This window comes from Labeo rohita, chromosome 25 (genome assembly GCF_022985175.1).
Source record: "Labeo rohita strain BAU-BD-2019 chromosome 25, IGBB_LRoh.1.0, whole genome shotgun sequence".
Taxonomy (NCBI): Eukaryota; Metazoa; Chordata; class Actinopteri; order Cypriniformes; family Cyprinidae; genus Labeo; species Labeo rohita.
This window is the reverse complement of record NC_066893.1, coordinates 24267062-24293940: the sequence shown is the minus strand read 5'-3', so window position 1 is coordinate 24293940 and position 26879 is coordinate 24267062. Positions and strand designations below refer to the sequence as shown.

Below are 26879 nucleotides of genomic sequence, written 5' to 3'. Positions count from 1 at the left end.
TTTTTTTGCCTAAATATCATGTTTTTTTCCCATTTAATATTGCCCTTCAGAAGTTACTGAAGATACTTGCATGTTTTCCAGAAGACAAAATAAGTGAAACTTGCCCTGATCTTCATATTCAAAAAGTTTTCACCCCCCGGCTCTTAATGCATTGTGTTTCCTTCTGGAGCATCAGTGAGTGTTTGAACCTTCTGTAATAGTTGCATATGAGTCCCTCAGTTGTCGTCAGTGCGAAAAGATGGATTTCAAAATCATAGTCATTGTTGGAAAACCTTTAAATACACAAAAATACTGAAAAACCAAAGAATTTGTGGGACCTAAAGGATTTTTTCTGAAGAACAGCAGACAGTTTAATTGTTCAGGACAAACAAGGGACTCATGAACAACTATCACAACTATCAAAAAAAAAACCCAGCATGCTGTAATGTAAGATCATACGTGTAAAAACACAGTATTAAGAATCAAGCATATGAAAACTTTTGAACTGGATCATTTTTATAAATTCAACTATTATATAACTAAATTTAACTATAGTTATAGTTATTTAATATATTACTCTTGTTGACTACGTAAACGTCATTAATGTGAATTATCTTATTCAGCTCAGTACTAAAAAAAAAACATGAATTATGTATGAACATTTTTATTTTTGGTAAAATAATTAACATTTTGCAGATTCTGCAAGGTGTATGTAAACTTTTGACCTCAGTAGACAGTAGTTAGCTAGGTAGACGTGCGTTGTGTGTGTTTCTTTCTGTGACTGGCAGTAAGGGTGTGGCTCAAGACGTTACAACACTTTTCCAGATATGACCATGCCCGACTCTCAAAATATATCTGGAGCGACAATTTGTTCATACTTCCTTTTTTACTGCTATTACACGACATCTGTGCTGCTTTCTGTTAAATCCTTCACCACGCCCAGAGAAAACCGTGAGTACGAAGTTATATTTTCTCATTCTTTTTGAATAATTTCGTTATTAGATATTATTAGAATTATTATAAAGTAGTATTAGAGATTTACACTACTTTATCATCCATTTTCAATGGTCTGCTGTTATTAATCATGATCCGTATGGCTGCGGATTTCATGTGATGCTTTTCCAATTTATAATTGTTTCTATGGGATTAAAACTGGACACCCACCAGGGGTCGCTGAATGGCCGGAATCCTCAATTTAGAACTGCATTTAGAACTTTTTTTCTCTTATTGATGATTTTTGTTATAGTAGAATGGTATACTCGCTTTTACCTTTATCAGGTTAGACGTCATACTTCAACTTTTTAGCTTTTTTCTCAACTGAAAGTGTTTATTCAGCTGAACTATAGATCTGTTGTTAAAAAAACAGTACAATCCACTGAACAATCCTGCACAAACGTTTTTTTTTTTATCCCTGTTAAGCATTAAACAAACAAATATAAAAATGGCCCTTTACTAAACTGATAAGCCTATCCTGAGAAAAGTAACGTATACCACGTGACTTCACCACCCATCCATAGCACCGACCTAGACAATATTTTTCACATGATAAATGACACTGAGTGAATGCAGTGTGTATTAAATTGAAAATTACTAAGTAAAGAGTTAAAACGGTAAAATAATTATTTTAGCGCGTCATACCTGGCCAATCAGAGACCAGTTTGGGCCGCTGCGCCCCGCCCCCTTTAGACAATTCTAATTTCCATTCTTCTGACGTGTTCGGTGTTTGTGAGTGAAGCTGCAGCGGAGCAGATGGCCGCGAATCCCACCAAAGCGTCCGGACAGCCGGCCAAGATGAAGAAGGATGAGTCGCTGCTGGGAAAACTGGGAGGGACGTTAGTTCGCAAGAAGAAGCTGAAAGAAGGTAACGTTTTTCGGAATATCATACCTGTTAACAAAGGAGAAAATAATATAATTAGATGAGCACATGACATCATGCTGTGATTGATTTTTAGCGCTGTCCATGGTGCTGCCCTTGATCAATAGGCTATACGGATTTATAAAAATGCTTCTTTCATTGCAGGATATTTAACTTCTTGTATTATTTATGTTAAATATATTTCAAAGTATGTATTTAATATAAATAATATATAGTTTATATTTCTTTTTAATTAGTGTAAATAACTGTAGTGATTTAGTTTTAGTTTTAGTTTAATAAAGACTGTGATTTACTCTTTTTATATCAGCATAGCTTAAGTCATAGTTGTGTTGTGGTGTTGTCTGGGACAGAAATAGCCAGGTCAGGAGCTCAAGGTTACTCAGATAAGAATGAGCTGGACTGCTTTGTCCTTCTTTTTAGTTACAGTATGTTGTTTAAAACTCTCGAGAGTTAAAAATGTATTTTATTTTGTACTATTTTAGACCAAAGTCACCCTTTCCAGCCTCCATCTGTGTGAACAGCTGCACAGTGAAGTGTGTTTGTGTAAGTGTGTGTGTGTGTGTGTCTCATTGTGGAACAGAGTGGTTGGGCTGTTATAACAGTTGTTGTAAACTCCAGACAGTCACGCAGGAGTGACACTATGTCTTCAAGACTCTTTAGTGACTCTTTGTTCAGGAGGATCCTTTTGGGGAACTTTCAAAGAATCTTTAGAGGTTCAGTATTAAGCGCCATTGTAGCAGCCATGAAACTTAAATTCTGGTCTGATAAACTAAAGATTAGCTTTGCCTGAAAATTTGATGGTAATTTTGACCTTGTGAATTTTAAATAGTTTGGCAGTTTGAAAAAAAAAAAGTGAAGTTTGAAGTGACTGCCTTGTTACGTGGTTGATATAGTCTTTTGGGTGGTTGCCAGGGTGTTCTAAATGGTTGTTAGGGTGTTGCTAGGGTGTTCAAATTTCAGGCCGGGTGCTAAGATGTTCTAGATGGTTGTTAGAGTGTGGCTAGGTTGTTTTGGCTGGGCACAAGGGTGTTCCAACTGGATGTTAGGGTGTTGCTAGGGTTTTCTAAATGGCGTTAGGGTCTTGCTGTGGTGTTCAAATGGGTGCTGGTGTTTTCAGTCCAGTTCCTAAAGTGTTCTGGATGATTGTTAGGGTGTTGCATGGGCATTCTGGATAGTTGTTAGTGTCACTAGGGTGTTCTGGCCTGGTTGTTTAGGTGATCTGGCTGGTTGTTAGGGTGCTACTAAGGTGTTTTGGCTGTTCTGGTTGGATGTTATTGTGTTGCTAGGGTTTTATAAATGGTGTTAGGGTGTTTTGGCTGTTTGCCTGGGTGTTCTGGATGGTTGTTAGGTGTGTATGGATGTTTTTGCTGGTTGTTAGGGTGTTGCCTAGGTGTGCTGCATAGTTTTTATGATTGTTGTATGGGTGTTGTGGATGGTTGTAAGGACGTTGCTAGGGTGATTTGGCTGTTTTATTGGGTGTTCTGGCTGGTTGTTAGGGTTTTCTAAACAGTGTTAGGGTGTTTTGTCTGTTTGCTAAGGTGTTCTGGCTGGTTGTTAGGGTGTTGCCAAGGTTTTCTAAATGGAGTTAGCATGTTTGTGTGTTTGCTAGGGTGTTCTGGTTGGTTGACAGGTGTTGTATGGTTGTTCTTGCTTATTGTTTTTGGTGTTGCCTTGGTGTTCTGCAACATTTTTGTGGATGTTGTATGGATGTTCTGGATGGTTGTTATGGTTTTGCTAAGGTGTTTTGGCTGGTTGTTAGGGTGTTGCCAAAGTTTTCTAAATGGTGTTACGGTGTTTTGGCTGGTTGTTAGGGTGTTAAGAGTTTACCAGATGGTGTTAGGGTGTTGCTATGGTGTCCAAATGGGTGCTGAGGTTTTCAGTCCGGTTCGTAAGGTGTTCTGGATGGTTATTAGTGTTGCTAGGGTGTTCTGGCCTGGTTGTTTGGGTGATCAGACTGGTTGTTAAGGTGCTACTAGGGTGTTTTGGTTGTTTGCTAAGGTGTTCTGGCTGGTTGTTAGGGTGTTGATAGGGTTTGTTTTCTAAATGGTGTTAGGTGTTGTATGGGTGTTTTTTTGTTTGTTAGTGTGTTGCCTAAGTGTGCTGCATGGTTTGTATGATTGTTGCACAGTAAAGTGTGTTTGTGTAAGCATGTGTGTGTGTGTGTGTGTGTGTCTCATTGTGGAACAGAGTGGTTGGGCTGTTATAACAGTTGTTGTAAACTCCAGACAGTCACGCAGGAGTGACACTATGTCTTCAAGACTCTTTAGTGAGTCTTTGTTCAGGAGGATCCTTTTTGGGAACTATCAAAGAATCTTTGGAGGTTCAGTATTAAGTGCCATTGTAGCAGCCGTGAAACTTAAATTCTGGTCTGATAAACTAAAGATTAGCTTTATGGGTGTTTTTTTATGATTGTTGTATGGGTGTTGTGTATGGTTGTAAAGACGTTGCTAGGGTGATTTGGCTGTTTGATTGGGTGTTCTGGCTGGTTGTTAGTGTGCTGCTAGGGTGTTTTGGCTGTTTGCTAAGGTGTTCTGGTTTGTTGTTAGGTGTTGTACCGTTGTTCTTACTTAATATTTGGGTGTTGTCTTGGTGTTCTGCATCGTTTTTTGAATGTTGTATGGATGTTCTGGATGGTTGTTAGGGTGTTGCTAAGGGTTTCGGTATATTGCAACTGTTTCCAAAGGAAAGGGTGTTAGGGTGTTGCTGGCGTTTTCTAAATGGTGTTAGGGTGTTACTATGGTCTTCAAATGGGTGCTAGGGTTTTCAGTCCTGTCCTAAGGTTTTCTGGATGGTTGTTAGGGTGTTGCTAGGGTGTTCCAGCTGGATGTTAGAGTGCTGCATTGGGCGTGCTGGATGGTTGTTAGTGTTGCTAGGGTGTTCAAACTGGTTGTTTGGATGTATGCTGAGATGTATGCTTTTGGCTGTTTGCTAAGGTGTTCTGGCTGGTTGTTAAGGTGTTGCTAGGGTTTTCTAAATGGTGTTATGGTGTTTTGGCTGTTTGCTTGGGTGTTCTGGCTGGTTGTTAGGGTGTTATATGGGGGTTCTTGCTGGTTGTTAGGGTGTTGCATAGGTGTGCTGCATGGTTTTTATGATCATTGGGTGTTGTGGATAGTTGTAAGGGTGTTGCTAGGGGGATCCAGCTAGTTGCTTGGGTGTTCTGGCTGGTTGTTAGTGTGTTGCTAAGGTTTTCTAAATGGTGTTAAGGTGTTCTGGCTGTTTGCTAAGGTGTTCTGGTTGGTTGTTAGGGTGTTCCAGCTGGTTGTTATGGTGCAACTAGGGTGTTTTGGCGCTTTGCTAAGGTGTTTTGGCTAGTTGTTAGGTGTTGTATGGGTGTTCTGCATGGTTTTTAGGATGTATGGGTGTTCTGGATGGTTGTTAGTTTAGCTGTGTATTATCTGCGTTGTGTCATGTGGTAAACAGAACCTTAAATACACCGAAATTCTTGTCATCATATCTTCGTTTATTAGATCTGGGCAACACATAAACGGGCAAATTAAGGACTTGTGCAGCAAATAAAGCAGCGTGCGGCAGCAATGCACAACGCTGAGAAAGATATAATTAAGATTATATTCATTAAGCAAAACTGTTAAAATAAAGAAAAACGATCAACAATATAGTGTGAAGTCATCTGTTATGCGAAATATAGGTCTAATTGAATCACCATGTAAACTTTTGTGACCTACTGCTGTGAACTCGCATGCAGACTGGGAAGAAGTGAAGGCTGCCCCCAAATTAGCATGGTTGCCAGATACACACAGGAAATCCAAATATGGTCATGGCAAGTGGAATCACAAAATATTGTTCTAACAGCACACCTGCTATATTAGGGTGTTGCTGTTTGCTTGGGTGTTCTGGCTTGTTTTTAGGGTTTCCTGAGTGGTTGTTTTGGTGTTTTGGCTAATTGCTAAAGTATCCTGGCTGCATGGCCTGTAATCGGCACTGTGCTGACTGGTGGATGTAGTTTGATAAAGTTTTTTTTTTAAAAAATTGTGGAAAAATTGATTGTTTGCTGGTCAAGTATCTTACAGATGAGTGACTTTGGTCAAGCAGTGATGTTATTTTATGTAGTTGAGTAAACGTTACATCTATAGCACCACCCAGAAGAAATTTGTTTGTTTGCTTGTCAGAAGAGCAGTTTGTTTTCTTCAGGAAAGTAGTAGCTGTTATGATTGACAGCAGCATTTCCCATCCCTACTGTGCAAAAGCTGATATCAGAAAACCCTGTAATATGTATAAGGATGTGTGTGGGTGTGTATGTGTGTTTGTGTGTCAGGATGTTGACTTATAAGTGATACTGACAGATCTGGCTGTGGCAGCTCTTTATTTGTTGTGTCCTCAGATGAGTTCAGAGCTTTGAGGAACATGGATCTCAGTAAGTTTCATTCTTGTCTATGTTTGTACATTGAGAGCCAGTGAAGTGTATTTGCGTTTGTGAGATGTTGTCTTAGGTGAAGTGTAGCTATGTATGTTAAACATTGCTTTCATCAGAAAGCAGAAGTCTAGTTTGTTATCACTGGGGGTTTCCTAAAATACCTTTCAACTATGGGAGTGATGATACACTAACTGTGAGGATGGAATGTACTGTGTGCTTATGAATGTAAAAAGTCATAGTGTTTCCTAAGGAGCATTTTTTTCCTTCTTATATTAAGTTGGTTGGTTATTAACACCACCCAGTATTCTCAGATAATTCTTAAAATTAATATTTTTAGAAAAAAACAAACAAAAAACATTTTGTTAAAAAATCGGAATATCAGCCAAGTTGTATGTGTGCATGCAATTCATTTTAATGGTCTTAAAAAATACATATAATTTTATTTTATTGAAATTCAAATGTATATATTTCTAAAATGATGTAATAGAAATGTTTATGCTTTTTTGAGAAATGTTCTGCACAAACTGTAATAATGATTCAGTGTTACCAACAACAAGTAGTGCATTTTAGCGAAGTATTTCATTAGGTTAATTTTCACATATATAGGTCTTGTCAAACTAGTTTATCCCTGAAACAGCATTGAAATAGGATTGGCACAAAACTTTCATATTTTGTCATATTCATTTTTTTTAAATGAATATAAATGTTTTTATGATTATTTTATAATGTCAGTCTGACTGAAAGCATATAATCCAGAGATTAATGACAGACTAGCTATGGACTGTGTGTAATGCAGGAAGTTTGGTTGACATGACACAATCATCTTCTCTCTGACATCTGAACTGTGTTACTCATCCGGCATCCATTTCCCATTCCGGCATCCCAATGATCCCACAAATAAGTGCTGCTATATTTAAGAGCAGCTCCATTCCTCTGACCGGACTGTTATTTTTGTCAGCTTTGTAATAAATAACTTTCCCCAAGCCCCACAGACAAACACTGCTGACAAACACCGCAGTGAGTGTGTATTGATTTCTCAGGGAAGTGTTTGTTGTGTCATGTCAGTTTAGCCGCTGCACTCGCTGATCAGCAGCTTTTTACTAATTGATCTGAGCATGAGCAATCAGCTTTGAGAGCAGATTGATGACTTTCTGGAAAAGACTTGCTATCAAAATAAATTAATGACCTCATTCATCAGAACTGCAGAACTGTTAATATATAACACAAATCTGTGATCTAAATGTCTCAGTCACCTTAAATATCCAATCTATTATAGAATAAAATAGAATAGGATAGAATCAGACAACACACATCTAAGATCTGGAAATCTTTGAAGATCCATGAAGATTTCATGTGTTACAGAAAAACTTTAATATTTAATCCAGAATAGAATAGAATACAACAGAATAGATTTAGACAACATACATTTCAAATCTCAGAAATTTTGAAGATCCATGAAGATTTAATGTGTTGCAGAAATACTTGAATATTTAATCAAGAATAAACATAGAATTAATTAGATGACACACTAATCCATTAGAATAGAATCAATTAGACAACAGATATCTAAAATCTGGAAATCTCTGAACATCCATGTAGATTTTATGTGTTGCAGAAAAACCTAAATATTTAATCCACTAGAATGGAATAGAATAGAATAGAATAGAATAGAATAGAATAGAATAGAATAGGATAAATTAGACAACAGTCATCTAAGATCTGGGGATGATTCCATGAGGATTTCGTGTGTTGCAGAAAAACTTGAATATCTAATCCAATAGAATAGAATAGAATAGATTAAATTAGACAACGGACTATTAAGATCTGGAATTCTTTGAAGAGCTGTGAAGATTTCATGTGTTGCAGAAAAACCTAAATATCTAATACAGAATAGAATAGAATAGAATAGAATAGAATAGAATAGAATAGAATAGAATCAATTACACAACAGACATTTAAAATCTGGACCTATCAAAAATGATCCATAAAGATTTTGTGTGTAGACTTCGTGTTGCAGAAAAACTGGAATATAGGAGAATAGAATAGAATAGAGTAGAATAGAATAAATGAGACAACAGACATTTAAGATCTGGAAATCTTCAAAGAGCCATGAAGATTTTAGTTGTTTCTTTGTAAGTATCTAGAATAGAATAGAATAGAATAGAACAGAATAGAATAGAATAGAATCACTTAGACAATAAACATTTAATATCTGGAATTTTTCAAAGATCCATAAAAATTTTGTGTTGCAGAAAAACTTGAATATATGAGAATAGAACAGAACAGAACAGAATAGAATAGAATAGATTCAATTAGACAATGGATATTTAAGATCTGGAAATCTTTGAAGAGCCATGAAGATGATTTCATGTGTTGCAGAAAAACTTGAATATCTAATTCAGAATAGAATAGTATATAATAGAATAGAATAAAACCAATTAGATTAAATTGACAGTTCATATCTGAAAATTTTCAAAGATCCATAAAGATTTGTGTTGCAGAAAAACTTGAATATAGAATAGAATAGAAACAATCCGTGTATCATTCGTCCATTCGTTTTTTGATTTATTATTGAAAGAAGAAGACTGAGAAAACGGCTCCTTTTTTGTTTTGTTTTTTTAATTTTTTTCCAGAAAAATGAAAAACAAGAATTCTGTTTTTCGTTCAGGAGTGGAAAAATGAATAAACAGCTCGAATATTCGATTTCTACACGTGGGCGGAATGATTGGTCAGCCGAAGATCAAACCATGCCCCCGTCAGTTCTTCTGCAGTTTCGCGCAAAATAATAACAGATAATTAACGTGTTTATTGCAACTACATTTAATCTTTTTCTCATCAAACAACCACACTAACGAATAGCTCAAGACAACCCGTACAGGGGCAGAGCTTTCTTCTGTGTGCTATTCTCAAAGTACCAGGGAGTGCGCAAAATAATATACGTTTTTTTTTTTGTTGTTTTTTTTAAATCAGGAAACATGCTGTGATTTATTCCAAACTAACTTATATAATGCTTTTAACGTCAAATAATCTTAATGTAGACTGTTAAAATAGACGCGTCAGCTGTGTTGTGGTTCATGTTTGTGGATAAATTCTGCAGTCATTTTAATTTTACACAAATAAAAGACATTTTTTCATTTCGAATTATGTCCTGCTCTTATCTGTATGACTGTAAATGACATTAAGTTGTTTCCGCTGCTGAGAAAAGAAATTCAAGTGATGGCGCGGGCGCCTCGCACACTCACACAATCAGTGCACTGTTTGTTATCAAAGTAGCCAAACATATTTCAAGTTATTAAGCTTAATTAAATGTGTCTGTTGTACGATAGCCTAAAGCTAAAGAAAGCCCTGTCTAGGCTCTGCCCCGGTACAGGTTGTGTCGAGCTATTCATTAGTGTGGTTGTTTGATGAGAAAACAATTAAATGTAGTTGCAATAAACACGTTAATTATCCGTTCAACTGCAGCAGCAGAGGACAATTATTTGCGTGAAACTGCGGAAGAACTGATGGGGGCATGGTTTGATCTTCAGCTGACCAATCAGCAGAAAGGGGCGTTTCGTTCCGCCCACGCGTAGAAATTGAATATTCAAGCTATTTATTCATTTTTCCACCCCTGAACGAAAAACAAAAAATCAAGCAGAATTCTTTTTTTTTTAGTTTTTCTGGAAAAAATGAAAAAAGGAAAAAAGGAGCCGTTTTCTCATGTTTCTTCTTTCAATATTAATTCAAAAAATGAATGGACGAATGATACACGGATTAGAAACCGTTAGAAGATAGAAGATCTGGAAATCTTCAAAGAGCCATGAAGATTTCATGTGTTGCAGAAAAAGTTGAATATCTAATCTATAATAGAATAGAATAGAATAGAATAGAATCAGTTAGACAACAGACATTTAAGATATGGAAATCTTCAAAGAGCCATGGAGATTTCATGTGTTGCAGAAAAACTTGAATATCTGATCCAGAATAGAATAGAATAGAATATTTCTATAAAAACAATTATTATCTGAAAATTTTTTAAAGACCCATAATTTTGTGTGTTGCAGAAAAACTTGAATATATGGTAATAGAACAGAATAGAATAGAATTAATTACACAATTCTAAAATCTGGAAACCTCTGAAGTTTAAGATTTCATGTGTTGCATGAAAAACCTGAATGTCTAATCCAGCATACAATAAAATGGAATATTAAGACCAAAAAAAAAAAAAAAAAAAAAAATATATATATTTATATATATATATATACATGCATATATAATTGAAGACAGCTGTAGAATATTGTAAAAAGCAGAGGTGTATCATCTCTCCATCAAGTGTTATTCTGGATAGTCCCTCAAATACTGTGCTCATCATACGATCATGTGTTGCATCTGTAAGACTCTATAAGAGAGAGTGTAGAGCTGCCTCTCGTCTTCATTGAAACAGGAGCAGCGAGGGTGGGGGGGTTTCAAAGGGACAGAAATAACACGTGATGACGCGAGTGCGACTGCTGTAGCCACACTGGCGGCCTCCCTCACACACACACTCGCACTCGCCACCAAGACTCACTGCAGGACATTAGCGGGATTCAACGCTGTTTAATGGGACATGGCTGGTCTACTGTGTGGAACGAAGAAAAGAAAGCAAGGTAGACTTTGGGCTGTTTTATGGTGCAGCAGATGAGTAGCTCTTAATGAAATTAATGCAGATGTACGTTACCATGTTAGATTTACATGTTAAATATTTAATATAAAATTAAATATTTTTATTTATAAATACACATGCTTTTGCGATCATACACGGAAACATATTATAGTATTTATTATATTGGGTATTATTGGTTCAATTAATAATAATAGAATAGTTTTGATAGCAGGTCTGTTTGGTGCACAAGAAGCTATACAGTGTGTACATGTTCATTACGGTTAGCAATAAGTGCATGTCTATTCAGTGGGGTTTTTCATTCAAAATTGTGGTTCAATGATGTAAAATCTCTTTATTAGATTCATTTTTTATTATAGATTTACATTGTAAATATAGTGATACAAAATGAATATATATATGCCTTAATAAACAAACACTGAAGCATTACTGCAATATTACAGTATTTATACTCATTATATTTAGACTGTTCTAAATATTATCACATAGTATGGATTAATATAACTGGTTTCTCTTTCGAAACATGGACGGAACTGTCATATTTAAAAAATTGAGGCATGCTGCTTGTTTCATGGTGCCCTACAAGGGAAATGCACAATTATGATGAAAAGCAGAAGCGTAGTCTTGCAGGAAGTGCAGATTGGGCGCGAGATGCTACATGCTCTGTGTAGATCTGCAGGGTGGATGAAGAACTGTCAGTGTGAAACTGTCCCTCTGGACCTTAAATGTTTATATGAGTGAGGCTCCGCTTAAATGTGGGCCTGATGACAAAACATGAATGACGCCTACTATCCTTAAAGTCATGTTTCGGCTGTGCTGTTGACAGAAAGGAAAAGCAATCTGTTAGGATTCTCATCTTAAAGGAATAGTTCACCCAAAAATGAAAATTCTGCCATCATTTACTCACCCTAAAGTTGTTCCAAACCCATATGAATTTGTTTCTTCTGCTACACACAATAGATATTTAATACATTAACTAACACTGACTAATGGAACCTTATTGTAAAATGTTACAAAAAAGCTTTATTTCATTTAGCTGCCAAAGCAACATTTCTCATTTTCTGTTAGTTTAAGTTAAAGTACTCAAATAACTAAAACTACATAAATTAAAAACACTGATAACACTGCCTTGAAGATGGTTTCTCAGCTAGGTGATTAAGCTTAGCTGATAAGAATAGTGTTGATGTTAAAAGATGAATCCAAATTTATTTCACGCTCCAGAAGTCATTTTATAGTGGTAAATGCTTAATGTAATGAAATATTAGCAATGTATATGTAGCTTGCAAACAATTCTAGTATTAGAATACATGACTGTCAGTGGAGAAAGATGCTTTATTGGGTCCAGATTGATCTAGTTCTGGCATCTGCCACCAGGGGCTAACTGCTAACCAAACAATGCAATTGCAATATGCATTTAAAGTGGTAAATATAGGAGAAATATGTCCAAGTAATGTATATGTGCCAAACTTCCTGCTGCCAGGTGGTGGTGCTATGACTATAACTGAATGTTAGCATGTAGATGTCTTCAAGCCAGGACTTTGATCAAACATATGAAGTTTGGCGCAGATTGAACATGGTATGTTTAAGTGAGTGTAAAACATGACATATCCTGTTGCCAACAGGTGGCGCTATGATTATAACTGTATATTGGCCTTTACATGTGTTCAGGTCAGAACTCTTATTGAATGGGTGAAGTTTGGGGCCGATTGTATGGCTGAGTTATAACAACTTCCTTTTACATGGTGAGACATTGAACTTTGTCAAGCCGCCACGGACACGTTCTTCAACAAAAACTTGAGATCTTCGCAAATTAACACCACAAAGGCCTTTAGATTAGACTGACCAAATATAATGTTGATGACATTAAATCTCTATTAGGAGTTTGTTAGAGCATAAAACATGCCACTTTCTATTGTCAGCAGGTGGCGCTATGACTATAACTGAATATGAGCATGGACATGTTCAGGATAAGACTCTTATCAAACATGTGAATGTTGGTGCAGATCGGCCATTGTATGTCTGAATTATAACAACTTCCTGTTTCATGGTGAAACATCAAAGTTTGTCAGGCCGCCATGCACACACCTTTTAATGAAAACTGAAGATTTTCGCAATTTAACGTCACAAAGGGCTTTAGATTACACTGACCAAATTTGATCTGTTTAAATCTGTAGGAGTTTATTTAAACACACAACGCCTGAAAATGGCAAAAATGGCACAAAACTTGGTGAGAAAATTCAAAATAACAGACTTCCTGCTGGGTTTCGGACTTCATACCAAGAGACTTTTTTGTAGGTATTGGTGTGTTACATGTGTTTACCGAATTTCGTATGTGTGTGTGAAACATAGCTCGAGGGGCAGTCCATTGAAATTTTGTAGGTGGCACCATCCAGCCATTTTGCCACACCCACTTCTAAAACCCATATCAGTTGTAAGTTTTCGCCACCTCTGGCATGTGTGCAGTTTTTGAGTATGTTTAGGCACTCAAAAATGTGATTCATTTTGGAGAAGAAGAAGAAGAAGAATCTGCGCAATTCCAATAGGGTCCTTGTAGCACCGGTGCTCAGGCCCTAATAACTGATAGTAGGTCTGTGTGCTGTTTAACACTTAGCCATCAGTATTAAAATACTGAAAAGCATCATTACTCCAGTCTTCGGTTTCACATGATCCTTCAGAAATCATTCTAATATGCGGATTTGCTGCTTAAGAAACATTATCAATGTTGAAAACATTGGAAAGTTCAAAAGAACAGCATTTATTTTAAAAAGAAATCTTTTGCAACATTATAAATGTCTTTACTGTCACTTGATCAATGTAAGGCGTCCAACAAAAGTCTTTCTTTAAAAAAAACATCCCTTAATCAGAACATTGCTGACTCTGTATATGTTGGCGTGGGTGTGTAGCATACAGGAGGAACTCTTTCTTTGGATTTGACCCTGACGTCTGTTTGCGTTTAAGAGGAAGTGCACTAAATTGAGGCTGTTTTCTTTAGAATGACACATCATGTCATATTTTAAATTAACTGCAATAAACTGACAGAGGAAGAGAGAGTTAGTCATGAACCAGCTAATTAATCACTGCACACTAATCAGTTAATTGAAACGGCAGTGAGCTCCTTGTATTGATTTAGCAATAGCAGCGAGTTACGTGATATTAGCCGCTCTGTTTATCACAGACATTTTCTTAAAACAATCCTGACAAACATGATGTGTATGATGGTACTGAATTATTATTATATTCCAAGGTATGGTACATGTCCCAGAAAATATGATGCTTGTGATGGTTTAGTCATCTTCTTTTGTCTTCACAGTGAGTGACCTTCAGGAAGAGGGCAAGCACGCCATCAATGCCCCCCTTCTGCACGCCGGCCCGGAGCTGCTCCCTGAGGACACGTTGCTTGGTAACGTTATGCTTCTTCTCATCCATTAAACCCAATGTAATGTCTAACTCCTCCACTAGAGGTCACTAAGTATAGAGGGCTGCAGTGATGCCATGTATTTGTAAGTAAGCATCACTTTGGTTCACTGGCTTTTAGATTATTGCAGAAAATAATTGGATTCTCAGTCACAATGATACCCCCAATAGTGCACCATCTATCTGTTCACACATGTATGTATGTATGTGTGTATATGTGTGTGTGTGTGTGTACACACACTTAGGGATGTAACGATTACCGGTTTGATGATAAATCATGATAAAATTCCCCATGGTTAGTATTACCATTTCAATTATCATTATAACCGTATTTGATTATCCCAATTTGAACAACTGATTTGAACAAATTTTGACCAGTTTATGAAAAACAAGCTTATGTGGATTCTACACATTTGAACAATTCAGATAAGTTATCTACATTTATGCGCAGATAAAATACATATAATAAATTATTAATCAATTATCATTTTGACTAAACCCTTTTCCTTATTTAAATTCTAAAATCTGAGGGACACATTTTATGAAATGTTTTGACAGCTTTCTTTAATCATTTACATTAGATATTTGAACATGCTATTAGTTAAACTGTTGTCAGTCATGTTGTCATTTAAGATCCGGACATCATTAGTACTGTTATTGTTTTAGTAATGATGCAAACAAAAAGTCATTTTATTTGTTGTTTGTTGATTTTAAATATAAAACTTGGTGACGTGATTTATGTGTCAGTACTTTTGTAACATTCCAAGCACATTTTAACAATACCGTGATAATACTGATAGCCGTGATAATTTTGGTCACTATAATCGTGATAAGAAATTTTCATACCGTTACATCCCTAATGTATACACACACACTCACGCACGTACACGCGTATGTATACACACAGAGACAAACACAGTGCACTAATTCTTACGTTCTTACGACGACACAAAACGGATGCTGAATGAACATGCCGTTTTTCATCTAACCCACGCACGCACGCACACATATATATATATATATATATATATATTATATTATATGTAAATTTGTTGTTAGCTAAGTAATAACATGTCTGTGTGAAGTTTAAAACATACTAAGCGTGCCGAACTGTTGTTTACGTACATGAACACAACGACGCACACATTCTTAAAAGTTTTCAATGTTTTTAGTTATGGTAAAGACCAAAGATATATTTTTTACTGACCCACACGGCAAACAACTTCTTCTTTTTAGCGGTTAGCAAACAATACAAATTATCTTCTCAACGATGCTTCTTCCTGTTTCAAAATGAATGAATGTTAAGTATTTGGACATGGGCGTGGTTTGTGAGGTCACACTTTGGATGTGGGCGGGGTTGGATGTCCACCACAGGCAATGTAATGTTTAACTCCTCCACTAGAGGTCACTAAGTGATGCCATGTATTTGTAAGTAAGCATCACCTTGGTTCACTGGCTTTTAGATTATGGCAGAAAATAGACAAGGAAAAGCTTTAAAAAAAAATCACAGTGAGGTCTTACTGATTGTGTTGAAGGAAAAGTTCACACAAAAATGAAAACTTGCCCTCAGGCCATTCAAGATGTAGATGAGTTTGTTTTTTTATCAAAAGAGATTTGGAGATATGTCGCATTACATGACTTGCTCACCAGTGGATCTTTTGCGGTGAATGGGTGCCGTCAGAATGAGAGTCCAAACAGCTGGGTCAGTATCACCAATATCAGTGTGCCTTTCAACCCTCACAAAATAGTAGACACTCAAGTACTATAAAAACATTTTAGCTGAGCTCCCACACATTTTTTAGATAATTATGGGCCCTTATTCAAAGCATAAACCATAAGATATGTCCACCCTGTCATGGATATATATATTACTGTTACACATTTTCATTGCAATATTAAGATGCAAATGATATTTTCTGAAAGATAGGATGTCTATTTCCTAAACAGGGAAACTTGTTTGCCTTCAAATTATAAATACATAAAAGATTTTATGCAAACCATGTGTTTTTAAAAAAAAAACTCATACAATTTGCACATGTATTTTTTTCTTATTTGGAGAAAACTGTGATATTTGGATGCAGTTTTTTGTTTGCATGTTATTGCCCCCACACCTAGCTATTGAACACACTGGATTATATAGATATGATTGAATTATTATTTAAAATATTATTTTAAAATATCAAGATGACAGGGTCGACCAGCACATGACGGGGTGGACACATAAAGCAGAACACAAAAACCATGAAAAAAAAAATGACAATGAAACATTTAACATGTAAAATAATATAATAATAATAAATAATATAATTAGATTCTCAGTCACACTGATACCCCCACCCCTCCCCCTGACATTAATTTTAGTTTTTAGCAATATTAACTACAAATGAATGCAATGGCCGACAGGGTGGACATTTTGGAACAACAACAGGGTGGACAATTGGAGCATCAATTACCATATTAGCTTATAACAAACTGTGACTAACTAAATAGTTAGTCTGGTTGTTGGAGAGAATTTGATATATTTAAATGTACGTATATTTAAAATACTGTATTCTAGTCACTTCCAGGCATATTTTATGCCAACAGAGTGGAAATGTTAAGCTTAGAAAAAGCAAAGGAAAAGCAAGTAAGCAAACTCATACGAAGAAAATTTGTCAATTTAAAATTCACCAACTTACTCACCTCAGCCGTTGAAATTCACGCAAAAAATCTGTAGTCCAGATGTCACTAAAGGGGATGGCCTTTTCTTAAAGGGACAGATCCCCCAATACGACAGGGTGGACAACCATTCAAGAGACATGGACAAACTCCTCTTTTTTATTAAATAAAAATATTGTTTTTATTACCAAATGGTCAGTATACTCAAACTAAGTAATCTCTTATTTAAAGTCCCCCTGTAGTCAAATTTTTTATCCCTTAAAACTGATCTTTGATCATCAAAATGACATATTGAAATGTTTTTTCTTATGAAATTTTCTCATGCCTTAAAACAGCTTGAATGTATCTCTAATAAAAAAAACACTGTTGCCGCGGGGTTTTTTTAAGTTAGCGGTTAGCGCCTAGCGGTTGTGCTCTATTTAATGCTCTGTATTCTCTATTAAATGCTCTATTGAATATTTGGTTTTGTGCTGAAAATCCTATTGGTGTATTTTGCATGCTAATGATAGGAATCTATCCTTTGACGTGACTGGTTACTTATTTTGTGACATAGCAAAAAAAGGGCTGTTTCAAAACGCATTTCTGGGACAGCCTTTGGGAAACCACAGTTTTAAGGAGAAAATACTCTGCAGTGGTGTTGATTAATGGACTGGGACATGGTTTGTCTAAAAGCATATTAAAAACACCACATAGACATATAAACAACATAAAAATCTTAATTTTCCCTACAGGGGGATTTTAACAAAATATTAATATGAGAACAAAATTTAAAAAAATTATGATTTGACTATATTCTACTCTCATTCAAATTTAATGAGCAGTGCATGCGACATAGCAACATAACATGGATCCTCCTACACAGCCTTAGCCTTAGCCTTAGCCTTATATAACACACCCTTTCACAGTCATTTTTATATTATCATGGCAAATGAGTTATTTATGTACAGGACTCCAAAATATTGGCCCAGCTGATAAAAACATCACAATAATCCAAGTAATCCACACCACCCCAGTCCATCAATAAACATCTTGTGAAGGAAAAAGCTGTGTGTTTGCAAGAAACAAATCCATCACTAAGGCGTTTTAACTTTAAAAAACGTGACTTCTGGCCAGAATACGAGTCCGTAATCTATAATAACTAACTAACTCTAATTTCTTTTGGTGACAAAGTCCATTAATTGTTGTCCTTTCACATCAAAATCCACCCACATATTTATTTTTGGTCTGTTTCACTTGTAAACAGGGCTTTATCTGTGCATATTTCTCTTCTTATTTAGATAAGATGACTTTTTCACTGGAGAAAGCAATATTATGGATAGAGGACTTTAGCTTGAAGCAACTGTTTAAACTTAAAAACATTTCAATAATGGATTTGTTTCTTACAAACATGCAGGTTTTCTCTTCGCAAGATGTTAATTGATGGATTGCAGTCATTTGAATTATTTGTAGATGACTGTTATGTTTTTATCAGCTGTTGTTCAGACGGAATCCATTCACTGTAATGCTAATATTTTTTTTTAAACTGATGACGAAATAAACTCATCTACATCTTCGATGGCCTGAGGGTGAATACATTTTCAGCAAATGTTCATTTTTGCCTGTTTTTTTTTAAGAATTTAAAGAGAAACATCTGAGACAACGTTGGTACTTAAGCAATGCGTTACTAAGAACTCCTAAACACGTATTGTTGTGGTGGTGTTGGGTGTGGAGGACATTCTCGTTTCCTCCACGTCTCTTACTCACCATGATTTCTGAGTCAGACAGCTGGTGAAATGCACCCACACCCAAGACATTTCTGGAGAATCATCCACAATAAATGTTTGTAAAAACAGTGTGTGCTTATTAAAAGAATTTAAGAGTTTCTTTTTCCTTTGATTTTTCAGAGGAAAATGCAGAGAGGACCATTCTAGACCCCACGTCCAGAGAAGACCTCAATTTCAAAGACCTCCAGAAGGTAGAAAACACCTTTTCTGACTGCTTGGATGAACATTTCAGAATAAAGACTGTGGAAAGAAAAAAAACAATGGGACTTTAAATTTGACATTAAAGCTTGTCAGTGCCCTCTAGAGTTTTAGCCGTGTTATTACATCTGCTCATCTTTCCTCAACTAATTACGGTACAACAGGGATAAAGGCACACCTTAAAAAGTCCACCATCAAAACAAAGATTCACGTATACTGTACTCACCCCCTTGTCATCCAAGATGTTCATGTCTTTCTTTCTTCAGTTGTAAAGAAATTATGTTTTTTGAGAAAAACATTTCTGCATTTTCCTCCATATAATGGACTGATATGGTGCCCTGATTTTAAACATTTCCAAAATGCAGTTTAAATGCAGCTTTAAACGATCCCAGCTGAGGAAGAAGGGTCTTATCTAGCAAAACGATCGGTTATTTTCATTGAAAAATACAATTAAAATACTTTTTAATCTCAAAAGCTCGTCTTGCCTTTCTCGCCCTGAACTCTGTGAATTCTGGCTCTAGACAGTTAGGGTATGTGGAAAAAAAAAACAATCGTATTTTCTCCCTCAACTTAAAAAAATCATTTCAAAATCATCCGACATTGCAGAAGTACCGACCCAGTGTTTGCAAAGTGAACATGCAAAGAAGATCAAACACCCTTAATAAAGAAGGAAAAACAGTGATATAGGACGATTTCAAAGTTGAGGGAGAACATGAGATGGGAGTTTTTCGACATACACTAACTGTCATGAACCAGTCCAGGCAGAGTAAGACAAGATGAGCATTTGGCATTAAAAAGTATATAAATTGTATTATTTTTATTAAAATAACCGATTGTCACACTAGATAAGACCCTTCTTTTTCGTCTTGGATCGTTCATAACTGCATTTGGGATCGTTTGAAGCCGCATTTAAATTGCATTTTGGAAGTTCAAAATTGGGGCACTATATCAGTCCATTATATGGAGAGAAAAACGCAGAAATGTTTTCCTCAAAAAACATAACTTCTTTACGACTGAAGAAAGAAAGACATGAACATCTTGGATGACAAGGGGGTGAGTACATTATATGTGAGTCTTTGTTTTGGAAGTGGATTTCTCCTTTAAGAAAAAACATGCCATTTACTGTGCCTAAAATATATAATTGCAGAAAAAAATATGTTTGTACTGAACATTTATGGACAACAGATTTTGTGTTTATTTTACATTTAAAATCTTATTTTCTAACAGTATTGATACAAACTTGTTCAAAACAATTATTTTAGCAAAGTTTGTACTATTTTCTGCTTATTTTGAAAAATAAAAGAATTAAGTTTTGTTCAATAAATATATTGTCATTAAAATTTGTTAATTTTTTTTTAAAATACAGAAACAAAATCATTTAAAAAAGTATAGAGAGATAATTTAATATAGATGTACAGTAGTAACAACAAATGATATTTTATTATATGATATGTTTCATATCATGTTTTTAAATATGATGGTTTTAATTCTAAGCATGGTGATTGTCTCTAAGATGGACACCCAACATAATATATGATATTTACCATCTGAATCTAACATGTCATGTCAACAAATGGAAAAGTCAGCCTTCTAATAATTATCATGTTAATTGTTGTGCCTTTAGCCCCAACAGCAGAGACGCTTTTTACCCCAAATACCATACTTTTACATATTCTTTCATTATTTAAAAACTGCTCCTTTAATTGTCTTAAACCAAACTGAAAATCATTAAGAAGACATTTGTCTCAAAGTATATGCATCCATTTTAGCAATTCTCAGTTGCTACTTAAATCTACAACATTTAAAAAAAAAAAAAACATCAAATATTAGATCAAGCAAGCACAGAATCAACTTTGCGCTGCAGCCCACAATCATGTCAAGGATTAGACAAATTTACACGTGCATCTTGAAAAGCGAATATTTTAGAAAGTGCTCAGCCATGTTTTTGTGGCATCTAGTAGTTTTGAGGAAAGTAATATGTGACCCTAGAAAACCAGTCACAAGTGTACATTTTTTGAAACTGAGATTTATATATCATCTGAAAGCCTAATAAATTAAGCTTCCCTTTGATGTATGGTTTGTTAGGAAAGGATATATTTGGCCAAGATACAACTATTTGAAAATCTGGAATCTGAGGGTGCAAAAAAAAAAAAAAAAATCAAAATACTGAAAAAATTGCCTTTAAAGTTGTCCAAATGAAGTTCATAGCAATGCATATTACTAATTAAAAATTAACTTTTGATATATTTATGGTGGGAAATGTACAAAATATGCTCTAAAACATGATCTTTACATAATATCCCAATGATATTTGGCATAAAAGGAAAATCGATAAATTCGACCCATACATTGTATTTTTGGCTATTGCTACAATTATACCCGTGCAACATAAGACTGGTTTTGTGGTCCAAGGTCACATATCAAAGGAGCCTTTTACCCCAGGGTTCCTTTAGCCCTGTTGTACCCTATATATTTTATTTTATTTCAGTTTAATTTCAATTACCTAGTTATTTAACAAATTAATTAGAAGTTTTTAATAGTTTTAGTCAACACTGCCTAGACTCTAAAATATCACGATAATAAAAACTTATCACACTTGACCAATTAGAGTGAACATCTGGCCCATTAAGCCACGCTCATTTTCCATAATTACCATTCTACTCACTGAACTCTTCCTCTCAGGTTCTCATTGACTGGATCAACAGTGAACTGGAGGAGGACCGAATCATTGTGAAGGATCTTGAGGAAGATCTGTATGATGGACAGGTGCTACAGAAACTGTTCGGTAAGACAAAGGAAATTATCCTTTCTGATTCTTGTGTTTATCTTCTGTTTTGGCCTTTTGATGTGGCATTTTCAGTGTAGTGATGATGTTCTGTGTGTTGTCTCTTTCAGAGAAGCTGTCAGGTCATAAGCTGAATGTGGCGGAGGTGACGCAGTCCGAGATCGGACAGAAGCAGAAACTGCAGACGGTTCTAGAGGCTGTTAATGGAGTTCTCAGACCGCTGGACTGGAACCAGGAGTGGAGTGTTGACTGTGAGCACTGAAACACACTTGCATTTAAAGGGACGGTTCACCCAAAAATAAGAATGGATGCTATTGTTGATGGTATGTCTCTCTTATCCTCAGCAATCCACTCTAAGAATCTGGTGTCCATCGTGTACCTACTGCTGGCACTGGCTATCTACTACGCGGCTCCCATTCGCTTACCCGAGCATGTGTCTGTCAAGGTGATCGTGGTCAAGGTACGATGAGTTTATTAAAGTGTGCCATTAAACATATCAAATGCCTTCTCTCTAATTACAGAGGTTTGTGTTTGTTTCAGAAAAAAGAGGGAATCCTGCAGACTACTCATGTGACCAAACAACTCACAAGTACCACAACAGAGTAAGATGCTCCAATCTAGTGGTGAACGATTATTATGACAGAAATTAACCTGTTGTATTTGAGTATGTGGTCTGATGCTGACTTTGTGTTCACTGTTTCCAACAGAATGATGATCGGACGATCAGGTGAGTATTTTCACACACATTTTCTCAAACATTTTCATATTTTTCTTTCAAGGTTCAATACAATGCTAGAAAATCCAGGTCATTGTTGCTGGTCCAAGGTGGTTTACCAGCTGTAATCTGCTTGATCAAGGTGGTATAACAAATAAAACCTTGTGTAGTCCAGCTAATCAACCATCTAGACTGGTTATATGTACAAAGTGGCATTTTATTCAAGTAGAATGTAAGAAACCAGTGAAGAGCAGAAGCTGGTTTTATCTGGATTTTGGATACTATGATGGTTTATATGTTTATTATTATTAATATTATTTTATTTCCAGAACGTGATGCTTTTGACACCTTATTGGATCACGCACCTGACAAACTGAATGTAGTGAAAACGGTAAGAACTGGTCTTGGTCGGGACAAGACAAGAACTTACGTGCAACGAAACTGATTATCTAAAATTAAGCTTCAATCTTTGTTTCTTCAGTCGCTGATCACATTTGTCAATAAACACTTGAACAAACTGAACTTGGAGGTGACAGAGCTGGAATCTCAGGTATAAACATGATATTTTTAATGCTTACACAGATCTGTAGATCAGAACTGCTAAAAGGATCCTTGTGTGTGTGTAAAGTTTGCAGATGGTGTCTATCTGGTGTTGTTGATGGGGTTGTTGGAAAATTACTTTGTGCCACTGTACAACTTCTACCTCACGCCTGAAAGCTTTGAACAGAAGGTAAGTGCCATAGAGTGGTCTAATGTGGACTGGTGAGGTCTGATGTGGTGTGAAGAGGACTGATTTGTTCTCTTGGGGTCTATTGAAGTGTAATGGAGCATTATTAGACATTATTGATTTGTATTAATTGAAAACCTCATTAAACTACATCAGACATTGTCCAGACTTCATGAGTCCAGACCACATCAGACAAGTTCACATTAAACCATTTCAGATTTCATAAATGCTCTTAAGATGACATCCCACTCAGACCACATCAGTCTCAATGAGTCCAAAGTAGACAAATAGTATCTATGAAGTTTCATTGGGTCTTATTAGTATTCATTAAATACCTCATCAAACCACATCAGACCCTGTCTAGACCACAAATGCCTATATTAGACCAAACACACCATATTGGACCATATCAGTCTCAGAAAAGCCCACATCAAATCATATCAGACCTTTTTGATTTTGTTAATACACTTTAAATCACATCACACTATATCAGACCACATCAGACTTAACAAATTCACATTAAACCATATCGGATTTTATGAAAACTCCTCAGATGACATCACGTTCAGACCACATAAGTCTCAACAAGTCCAAAGTAGACATAACATATCTATGAGGTTTGATTGGATCTGATATGGTTTGATGTGGACTTGTTGAGTCTAATGTCAACTCATTAATTCTGACAGTGTTTGATAAGGTTTGAGACCCATGAACATCAGACTACATCAAACAACACCATACTAGACCATATCAGACCTTGTGAGACTGATGTGGTCTGATATGGTGTGTTTTGGTCTGATGTGGACTCATAAAGTCTAGAGAGGGTCTGATGTTGTTTGATGAGGTATTTCATGAATATAAGTCAGACCTCATCAAACTGCATCAGACCATATGGTTTGAACAGAATTGATGAAGTCTGGCACGGTCTGATGAGGTTTGATGAGGTCTGGGTTGTTTTCAAATGCCTTATTAAAACTGTATCATACCCTGTCAGAGATACAAATCCACATTAGACTATGTCAAACCACATCACACCATATCAGACCACATTAGCCTGAACCAGTCCACATCAAATGATATGGCTTGATGTGGATGTTCTGATATGGTCTGATGTGGACTTGAGTCTAATGTGAAATCATTAAGTCTGGCAGGGTCTGATGAGGTTTGATGAGGTCTGGGTTGTTTTCAAATGCCTTATTAAAACTGCATTAAAACCCTGTCAGAGATACAAATCCACATTAGACTACATCAAACCACATCACACCATATCAGACCACATTAGCCTGAACCAGTCCACATCAAATGATATGGTTTGATATGGATTTTCTGATATGGTCTGATGTGGACTTGAGTCTAATGTGAAATCATTAAGTCTGGCAGGGTCTGATGTGGTTTAATGAGGTCTGATTTGTTTTCAAATGCCTCATTAAAACTGCATTAAAACCCTGTCAGACTTTATGAATCCACATCAGACTAATCAAACAACAACACACTAGACCACATCAGACCTTTATCAGAGCCAATCAGACTTCATGAATACTGTTCAGACTATATCAGGCAACAATCATTTTGATGATTTCACATCAGACAAATAGTTTTAATTAAGTCTGATTGAGTCTGATGTGATTTGATGTAGACAATCTGATGTGGATTGAGTCTAATGTGAAATCATTAAATCTGACAGGGTCTGACTTGGTTTGATGAGGTCTGGTTTCTTTTCAAATGCCTCATTAAAACAGCATCATACCCTGTCAGACTTTATGAATCCACATCAGACTACATCAAACAACAACACACTAGACCACATCAGACCTTATAAAAACTAAGCAGACTTCATGAAGACCATATCAGACCACAATAATCTCAACGAGTTCACATCATACGGATAGTATTTATGAAGTCTGATTGAGTCTGATGTGATTTGATGTAGACTTGCTGATATGGTCTGAAGTGGACTTCAGTCTAATGTGAAATCATTAAGTCTGGCAGGGTCTGATGTGGTTTAATAAGATCTGGTTTGTTTTCAAATGCCTGATTAACTGCATCATACCCTGTCAGACCTTATGAATACACATCAGACTACTCAAACAACAACACACTAGACTACATCAGACCTTATCAGAACCAATCAGACTTCATGAATACTGTTCAGACCATATCAGACCACATCAATCTCAACAAGTTCACATCAGATGAATAATATTTATGAAGTCTGATATGGTTTGATGTGGACTGGCAGGGTCTGATGTGGTTTGGTGAGTTCTGGTTTGTTTTCAAATGCCTCATTAAAACGGCATCATACCCTGTCAGACTTTATAAATCCACATCAGACTACATCAAACAACATAAGACTACATCAAACAACAACACACAAGACCACATCAGACCTTGTCAGAACCAATCAGACTTCATGAATACTGTTCAGACCATATCAGACCACATTAATCTCAATGAGTCCACATCAGATAAATAGTATTTATGAAATCTGATATGGTCTGATGTGGACTTGAGTCTAATGTGAAATCATTAAGTCTCATTAAAACTGCATCATACCCTGTCAGTCTTCATGAATCCACATCAGACTAGATCAAACAACAACACACTAGGCCACGTCAGACTTTATCAGAACCTTATCAGACTTCTTAAATACTGTTTAGACCATATCAGACCACATCAATCTCAATGAGTTCACATCAGGTGAATAGTATTTATGAAGTCTGTGTACTGGTTTTGTACAATTACTATGGAAATGATTGCTAAAGTGTTTTTCTTTCTTGTAGGTGCATAATGTCACATTTGCTTTTGAGCTCATGCAAGATGGTGGCTTACAGAAACCCAAAGCGAGACCAGAAGGTACCAAAAAAACTGCCAGCAATGTTACGTCAGCATTATATACACAACCTTCAGACATCATAACAGACCAGCTCATTGTCTGCACCTGTTCACAGTCTTACCCACATTATCCACTAGATGGAGATGTTCCTCAATCGATGCAGCATAGTGTACTTCCCCTCATAACTCTAACTGAACATACTGTGTTCCTTCACAATGACAGTTAACATATTCAAGCCTCTGTCTGTTTAACAGCGATTCTGTTGTTTGTGTCTTGCAGACGTGGTGAACTTAAATCTGAAGTCAACACTCAGGGTGCTTTACAACCTTTTCACCAACTACAAGAACACAGAATAACACTGATCCAAGGAAAGTCGCTACATGCCTCACTGACGCCAGGACTTCTGCACTCACACACGCACACAAACCCCTGGTGTTACTTTTATATGTAAGAATGGAATATTTTGTATTATTTGGCTTATTTATGCCCAGAAAAGAATGTATTCAGCCCTAATGATACGTCAGTGTAGCAGCTCATTAAAATATTGTATTTTTCTCGCATTTGACTTACGCAAACGAGGCCTGCCACTGCTTTAAGCACTACGCCGGAGTGACTTCTTGTCCTGGGATGCACTGTGTATTTTATTCTAATAGAAATGCTGTAATTATTTCAAATAAACAAGTACTTTCTACATGCTGGAATTAATTAATTTGGACATTTTGACTCTGAATTTGAACAGTCAGTCTTGATGGTTTAAAAAAAAGATTTATAGAGTATTTTTTGATCAAAACAAGCAGTTAAGTATCACGTCTGCATACACAGAATTATTCATGCTTAAAAACCTTGGTTCATATAAATATTTCACCTTCATGTGTCTCACATGGGTTTAAAAATTCATTTGTGGGTGTGATTCATTATGA

General features: G+C 36.0%; 1 protein-coding gene across 3 annotated transcripts; it reads left to right on the top strand.

The window, feature by feature from the left end:
* The first annotated feature begins 1 nt into the window (after nucleotide 1).
* parvb (parvin, beta) lies at nucleotides 2–26652 on the top strand. 3 transcript variants are annotated; one of them, XM_051099141.1, is made up of 14 exons: nucleotides 2–930; nucleotides 1715–1840; nucleotides 14177–14266; nucleotides 18822–18892; nucleotides 21582–21684; nucleotides 21795–21935; nucleotides 22029–22144; nucleotides 22225–22286; nucleotides 22392–22411; nucleotides 22729–22790; nucleotides 22881–22949; nucleotides 23028–23129; nucleotides 25907–25979; nucleotides 26239–26652. In XM_051099141.1, the coding sequence occupies exons 1-14, from the start codon at nucleotides 807–809 to the stop codon at nucleotides 26313–26315; spliced, it is 1236 nt and encodes a 411-aa protein (XP_050955098.1). In that variant the 5' UTR covers nucleotides 2–806; the 3' UTR covers nucleotides 26316–26652. The 3 variants fall into 3 exon arrangements, with proteins under 3 accessions (XP_050955098.1, XP_050955100.1, XP_050955099.1); XM_051099143.1 differs by lacking the exons at nucleotides 2–930; nucleotides 1715–1840 and adding an exon at nucleotides 6173–6227; XM_051099142.1 differs by lacking the exons at nucleotides 2–930; nucleotides 1715–1840 and adding an exon at nucleotides 10706–10852.
* Nucleotides 26653–26879: the final 227 nt, after the last annotated feature.

Coding starts and splice junctions, on each gene's coding strand:
- parvb (XM_051099141.1), top strand. CDS start 807: ATGACCATGCCCGACTCTCAAAATATATCTGGAGCGACAATTTGTTCA. Junction 21,685..21,794: donor GGTGCTACAGAAACTGTTCG/GTAAGACAAAGG, acceptor TGTCTCTTTCAG/AGAAGCTGTCAGGTCATAAG. Junction 22,145..22,224: donor TCAAGGTGATCGTGGTCAAG/GTACGATGAGTT, acceptor TGTTTGTTTCAG/AAAAAAGAGGGAATCCTGCA.